The sequence below is a fragment of the Notothenia coriiceps genome, unplaced genomic scaffold (genome assembly GCF_000735185.1).
Source record: "Notothenia coriiceps isolate Sejong01 unplaced genomic scaffold, NC01 NC01_scaffold00000969, whole genome shotgun sequence".
In the NCBI taxonomy this organism is placed as follows: Eukaryota; Metazoa; Chordata; class Actinopteri; order Perciformes; family Nototheniidae; genus Notothenia; species Notothenia coriiceps.
In genome coordinates this window covers 395254-403313 of record NW_011333670.1, presented here as the reverse complement: position 1 = coordinate 403313, position 8060 = coordinate 395254, and the positions used below count along the sequence as shown (strand labels likewise).

General features: G+C 40.3%; 1 protein-coding gene across 1 annotated transcript in view; it reads left to right on the top strand.

The window, feature by feature from the left end:
- LOC104958294 (ephrin type-A receptor 3-like) overlaps positions 1–7595 on the top strand; it is an 11663-nt gene extending 4068 nt beyond the window's left edge. The window contains exons 2-6 of the mRNA XM_010786016.1: positions 8–86; positions 2049–2198; positions 2337–2530; positions 3600–3737; positions 3962–7595. Of these exons, the coding sequence (XP_010784318.1) occupies positions 8–86; positions 2049–2198; positions 2337–2530; positions 3600–3737; positions 3962–4061 (661 nt within the window). The 3' untranslated portion in view covers positions 4062–7595. The remainder of the gene's footprint in view (positions 1–7; positions 87–2048; positions 2199–2336; positions 2531–3599; positions 3738–3961) is intronic.
- The last annotated feature ends 465 nt before the right edge of the window (positions 7596–8060 follow it).

The following is an 8060-nucleotide window of genomic DNA, read 5'->3' as shown; positions in this document are numbered from 1 at the left end:
TCAACAGCAACCTGGTGTGTAAGGTGTCCGACTTCGGCCTGAGTCGAGTTCTGGAGGATGACCCAGAGGCTGCCTACACCACGAGGGTAAGACACACACACATGCTGCCGCTGTCATGAACTAATGTTGTCTCCAGTTACAGTGTACCCTCCCATTGACCTCTACATAGTTCATTTCAGTCAATAAAACAATGCAACATGCACAAAATAAAGAAGTTGATCTGACCAAGTATCCATTTCTCTGGAAACAAGATCAGAGCTGATAGCAAACTTGAAAAAAACGCAGGAGACACACACAGATGTTCAGGACAAAGTTGACTGATCTCAATTTCACCAATTTATTCTTTTTATGTCACAATAACATAGCTAACATTTTGGCCTATTTGGCTTGTTTGACATGGCCAAAGTAAATTGGTAGAATTGAGATGAGTCAGCTCTGTCCTGAAGATCTACGTGTTTGCTAACTTTTTACCGAAGGGTTTTTAAGTTGTAACTTTATAAACTTAGGTTGAGCTCCACAGAAAATAACTTGAAGGTTTATTATTTCTAAAAACCCTTGCTTACCATTACTTAGGTAATATTCCCATTCATACGTATGAACTCAAACAATAGATGCTGCTCTTTACATTCTGGCAACCTCACTCCAATCAGGACTCAGAAAATGTTTATATTATATAACTTTAACAAGGTCCTTGAACAAGATATATGAACACAGAGGAAATTAACTGCTTTGCTTGTTTTTTACAATAGAAATGTTGGAAAATAACTGCCCGACCTGAATTTGTAAAATATGCTCAACACACTAGAAAGCTTCAGTTCTATGTCCATATGTGACAACTGACCTGACACCATGATAATATCTGGAACTTAACCTGAATAGAATGAATTCACGTAGACGACTCTTTGTCAAAACATAGGGCTCCAGAACTGAGTTACTGCATTACAGTTTAAGTTTTGTATGACACTGTGCAACTGATAAACGTATACAGTTCACAAAACTAAAAGTATACACAAAAGCAAGCTTTGTGTTTTTCCTTCATATGTTCAATTCAAATAAGTCTTTGGTAACATCACCATCCTCTCACAGAGCACAGAGAGAATGAAGAAACTCAACCGTCAGTGAGTTAAACCACTGCGGAGTAACTCATCTAAAATGCCCACAAGGAGATGGCATTATTCATATTCATAGGAAGTGTTGGGGATGTTATTTTTAATATGGCATTAGCATTGCCCTGGGAGGAGTGTATCAGCCGCTGACTGCTCTATTGCAATCACACACACACCCACTGATGTCAGGAGACCTAGATGGAGAGCTGCAGGCATGAAGCGGGGGAGAAAGGGAGAGGGCGAGGCGGAGATGGGGAAGAGACAGAGAGAGAAGAGTGTATATTAAATAAGAGAGGGAGAGAGAGAGCGAGAGAGAGAACAAGAGAAGGCAGGGGAATGATCCAGAGAGAGCAGTTAAGAGAAAAAAATAAAGAAAATGGGGTGGGGGTGGAAACAAAAGTACAGTGCCGAGCGACTTGGCAGCTTTGTCTTTTATTTGACTTTGACCAAGCAGAGATGGGGAGTGCTAGGTGGTGCAGAGGCAGCTGCCGCATGTTAAAAAGCTCAACTGAGCCCTATAGAGGTGTGGTGTACGTGTGTGAGTGTGAGGCGAAGCGAGAAAGAGAGGGCGGGGTATCTTACTGCCTATTGTGTCCATACTGTGGGTTTTATGGAATCCTTTTGATCTGTGCATCAACAACAAAGGCAGGAGCAGCATGGAGGAGGGAAAAAAGATAGAAAAGAAAGTCAAGTGTAAGAATAAACACTGGAGCAAGGGTAACCCTGTGTGTTGTTAGCAGATTAGAGACAAGTGTGTATCCTTAAGTGCTCTGTGGTTAAAGGCAACGCTGCACCAAGATTCTCCGCAGCCACCATGTTATAATTTGATCTGACAGCCCTACTCTGGGTTTATTATAGCCGCTAATAAACGTACTAATAAAGCAACATATTTACACCATTACAATATAAGAGTGTGCTGACTGTGTTGTAAACTATCTGCAGGGAGGGAAGATCCCCATCAGGTGGACAGCTCCAGAGGCCATAGCCTACAGGAAGTTCACCTCAGCCAGCGATGTGTGGAGTTACGGTATCGTCATGTGGGAGGTGATTTCATACGGAGAGAGACCCTACTGGGAGATGTCCAACCAGGATGTGAGTCACAAACACCATGTCGCAGTTAAAGTAACAAATGTTTTTCTCCATCTTAAGCTAAATTCTTAACTATAACAATGCATTTTCATAGATATTCTTATTTCCCTGATCACAGAACTTGATTTTGTCTCCCTGCAGGTGATCAAAGCAATAGATGAGGGCTACCGTCTTCCCGCTCCGATGGACTGTCCTGTGGTTTTGCACCAGCTCATGTTGGACTGCTGGGAGAAGGGACGCAGCGACAGGCCAAAGTTTGGACAGATCGTCACAATCCTGGACAAGCTCATCAGAAACCCGGCCAGCCTCAGAGAGCTGGCCAACAGCTCAGAATGGTCAGTGGGAGAAAGCTGTAAATGCATCCCTTTCACTGACTTGCACATGCTATAAGCATCCAAGGATGTCTTTTGTCATCACATCTAAAGTCAATATCATTTCATCAATCAGTTATTTCGTATTTGATTATATTATAGGAAGATAAGTACATGCATAGAAGACACTATTACTGATCTTATTCAGTTTTAAATAACAAACTTGAAGTACTACATTTGTATCTCTTGTCTCACCCAAGTTACATTCTCAAAGAAGAGGTAAGTATATAAGGTTGTGGGTTGGCATATACATATTCCCATATGCATTTGGATTTCACAGATCCCTAAAATATCATTATTTCTTTACATTTTACACTTCAGGCTAACAGGGTTAGAACCAGAACAGCATACAGAATGTGCAATAGAACATGTTTGAGTCCCTTTCAAAGATGATAGAAGAAAAAATAAGAAATTCCACCACAACCGAAAAGGCAACTGGGACTCAAGAGCACTGCTAACAAAGGTCTACACACCGAAGACACAAATAACAACGTGACCAGAAAGAATAGTCTCATAGACTATGGCATGCCTTTAATGGAACCTTATACAGCATGGTATGTAGAAGCACATTGTATCTAAGAGCAGATGCAATTTGTTCTACAAGGTATTAAGTTTGAGCATGCAAATGACTAAACACAGACATCATTTATATCAATTTATAGTAATGGTAAGCAAGCAAACAAGTCAAAGGGTCCAACAAGTAAAGTCATGTTCGCACGTCCTTGTGGGCAGTGGGGGGATAAATCATTAATCATACTTACCCATTAATGGGTACATAAAGTTATAGTTAATGTTTTCTTTTCACAGTGGATTTGAGTCCTTCTTACTGCAGTTGTTGCAGAATGAAAGCAATTCTGCCAAAATGCAGATAGAGCACCATGATTGAGCATTAACTGGCTCATCAGTGTGCTGCTGACACATCCTTATGCTCCAGAGATAAATAATTGACCTCAGCACCAACCAGAAACTTCTATTTGGCCACTCAACAGTACAACATTTCATTAAGTTGTGAGTGTGCTTTGTATCCCAGCAGGGAGGACCCGACCACCCCAGAGTTCAGTGTGAACACAGTGGATGAGTGGTTGGAGGCCATCAAGATGGGCCAGTATAAGGAGAACTTTTCCAGTGCTGGATATGTCAGCTTGGACTCAATCCTCTACATCAGCGTCAGGTACAAACGGCTGATGAATTATCCCAGTTAAATGAAACACTCAAAAAGGTCAACATTGTCAGTTAAAGACATGCTTTATACCACTCGAGTGCCATTTAAAATGAAACAAGGGGACTAACACAAGTATATTAGACATCCTCAGCAGCTGCGTGGCATTTGAGAAACAATGTTCTTTCTCTTCATGTGTCATTAATGAAAACTATTTATTTCTGTCTTTCTTGTAGTGAATTGGCTAAAATGGGGGTGAATCTTGCCGGCCACCAGAAGAAGATTTTGTCCAGCGTGCAGACCCTGCAGACCCAGGGGACGCACGTTCAAGTATAACAGTTTCCACAGAAACACACAGTGAGACAGAGCCAAAATGGATGCTCCGTATGAAGAGTTTCCCCACTTAAATGGAGTTGTTATGGATACTCTGTGCTCTGGGCCTCCATTGATTTTGAGACACCCTGAGTTGGAGACAACATGGACGCTTGACTCCTTCATCTCCTCGCAATTTCACCATTCTTCCTACCCTCGATGGGCACCACTGGCTTTAGCATTCAGTAACCCAGCCACCATTATGGAGCTACAAAGAGACACACGTCCAACAACAAGGCCACATCTAGAGCATCCCAGACCATTTCACTTCATATCAGCCAATAAAGAATTCTTAACAGAGGAAATGACAAAAAAAAAAGAATCAGAATATAATTATCATCACTGTCTGTGAGGTGTACAGTTGTTGTTTTTTTACTGTCATTTTGTTTCTGTTCTGAGTTTTCACCTTGAAGAGTTTAAAAAGGGTCAGAAGATATGTATATGTGTAGATATATGTTTATATGGGCTGTGTGTCCCACAACAGTAGAGATGGACCTAACGTTTGTAATGGTGGAGAGGTTTAATGGGAGTTATAACTTAGTACCGGTACTTGTATGGCCCCTTCCATTGCTCTCTTTATACAGAGAGTCAATAAGTGAGCCGAGATTATGGATATCATGAATGTGTGGGTGGGGTGAACAGGAAAATGGACCTTTAGAGATAGACAGGGATGTAGATTTTGCCAGCTCATGAAGGATGGAAGTATGAATCATTTGAATAGAGTTTTGACCAGGACAAGGGCTTCCCTAGTGACTGCTCTCAGACACACTTCCACAGCAACTAGACCCAGAGCACCTTTGCTAGTCTGCTTGCACTTTTGATGTTTATCGGGGGCAAATAAACAGCGGAAACTGCTTAAGCTGCAGTTACAGCACAGATACATTTTACTCTTCCATCACAAGCTGTCTATTCTAAACAACATTGTCTATTCGGCTGTCGCAGTATGATGTTGTTAGGAATATTTCAGCTTAAAAGTTTGCCTTCCGATGTTTCAGGTGTGATAAGAAAGTTATAGTGTTTCGTGTTAAGAAAAGGTGTTGCCAAGGTCATTCTAGAGTGACACTGTTGAGAAAGTGTTTATCCAGTGTTGTGCCATGTACAGTTAACATTGACATTTTCATCTGGGCAACATACCACCATTACTACTATACTCAGTCCTATCATCAGTTCAAACGGCTGGATGTTAACATAAGGCCAGTCTCAGTAATTACAATGTTTTGTTCAAGTCTTCTTTATGAAAAAGAGCATTGGAATGGACGCTTTTTTTTCAGCAAGAGGAAATATATATATACGCTGTGTAGACTTTCAGCTGTGCAACCACGAGAGGGTGAAAAGTACTTAAAAAAGATGATTTGTGCGTCTTGTACTGTCTCACATTCTTGTTATCAGTCAACCTATTTCAAGCATCACTAGTTTCAATCCATTACTGATAAGGTACATTTACAAAACAATGTTTACAGCAAATACATAAATAAATTGGTTTGTTGGTTTTTCCTTATCAGAAGGAAACTGCTGCTTTTCACATTAAATACAAGCTTAGATATGATGGGACCCTCTTTGTGTGCACTGCATTAATGGCACTGAACCTGCTTAAGCGTACTCCCAGACCCCAGTTTTAATATATGTGGTACTCTATAGGACCAACGGTGTCATATAGTACAGTATATATGATTGTATTATAGTGTAAAATATGTACAGAGTTGATTTCCAATGTTAGAATGTTTGTAATGATAACGATGATAATGACTATGATGTACTTTTATTGTGAAAAAGAGATTTCTGAAGTACTCGTTCAGGGGCGTGTCGTACAGGAGAAAATAGCAGGGAGGTGATTCGTTGGTCTGAACAAAGGAATGTAGCATGGTGCGATGCTTCTGCTTTGATTGACAGGTAACAATGAGTGCAGTTTCAACCATAGTGTTAGAATGAGTAGAATGGACTTTCCTTATTGATTCACTGGCTTCATTTGCATACGTCCCTTAAACAGTAATTACAAGCACTTTCTAAGCCTGTGTCCACCTACAAAACAACTTGTTAAGTGCTTTCTTGGTGATATAAAGATGGAAGAGGGGAGGTTGAGATAAGAGACATGCTCAAATTGATGCATTAGCTAAACCCCTCCACAAAGCAGAAATTATCCAATCAAATCTTGGCAACTATAACTAGGCACGACAGACCTGTCTAGCTTTGTATTTCTCCGCATGCTGAAGCGACTCGCATGCAATAACAGCTTGTAACTTGGCATTTAAAGAGTTTCCAGGGTGTTGACCTTTTGTTCAACCGTTCCTTAAACGCAACAGCAAAAGCATAAGGAATGGATTTAACAGTTTGTTTGTCTGTTCTATTATAAACTGCATGTCGGAATAACAAGTTTACCATCTTCAATAGTATTCCAACATCGCTTCCAAGGCCAAGGTGTTGTGATGAATATGAAAATAAAACCCTTTTTGACCATCTTTACAGGGTTTTCATTGATTAGTTAGCTACAGCTAAAAGAGTAAATCATGCCAGTGACAGTTTTCCTATAACTCAAAACGACTATGCCATTTCAAAAAAGAAAGCTTGACAGGCGTTGCAAGAGTAACTGTAGGGAACATTAATTTCCACCACTGTATAGCTTGTTACTTGTGCATTCTCTGCCCCATTGGTTCAGAATACAATACAAAATACAATTCACAGAGTCTGAAACTGTTGGTACATTCTACTCTTGCTAACTCTATGATTTCACTCAAGCGGACTACCCTTGACAGCTGGCCTTTTAGATGCCTTATTTACTGAGCTAGTGTTCTTTTCTGTTGCCCTATAGAGGCGATATTAAGAGTATAGTATATGTACAGGTAGTATTTATCTGTGTTCTTAAGATGACCTCACATCAACACCCTGGTTTTGTATAATCCCAAGACCGGCTCCAACAGCACCTTCACTATGAAGCAGAACCATGTCCTTTTTGTCCTTAAAACAGTGTAATGAATCTTAAAGCTGTAATTGCTGATTGGGAAACTATCCTTATTTATTTGATTTGTTTGATAGGCTGCTCTAAGTTGCAAACTATTTTCACATGCAGCAATCCTAATGCAAAGTCAGAATTAGAAATGTCACTCAGAAAATATTGCAAAAATGACCTCCCTTTGTACAATCTTTTACACTTAAGAGAGGTCAAAGTCCACACCTTGATTTCAACTCCAAAAAAAAGATGCCAGTTTTGTGTCACTATTCACCATCAGGGTTAACAATGTGGGTTTGTTTGCTTGATCTCAAATACAGTGTGTGTCCTCTATTCCCCACCAGGTCTGTATTGTAAGTGTTCATGAGTGATTCTCATTCAAAAAATGCAGATCTCTGTCTCTCTCTCTCTCCTCGTCCCTCTCTCTTATGCCACCTTACAATGCTTATTTGTCCCCATGCCAGTCTCCTCTGCGTTGCTTGTTGTAAAGGGTGTAGGCATTCTAATGTCTTTCATGTTGCTGTAATAAATATGCTAATATTTCTAATTTCTCACCTGAAGCCTGCAGTGTCTTTTTCTTTCACACATCCTCTGCCTATTTTCTTTCCATCACCCTCTTACAAACACACACACACCAAAAGTATGCGTGTCCTTTTGTACAATCCCACAGTACAATTACACAAGGACTACCTGAATATCACGGTATACAATTCTAAATGGCCCTACATGAAAGTGTAACAAAGCCCAAGCTTAATTATTTTTTGCAACAAAGCCTGAAGGTATTAACATTTGTTTTGGTGAATGTCTGACCAGTCTTGCAGAAAATCATAGCAGGACTGGAGAATTGAAGGGTAGTCTCATTTGTCCTCAGCTCTGCTCTAATGGTGATAGTGATGGTGAAATTCCCATCATAACATTCTTGAATGGCAAAATATGGTCGTCCTGCAACCACATCTTCATTATCAGTGTGTGTGTGTGTGTGTGTGTGTGTGTTCCTTAGTGAGAGATAATTCTGTCCC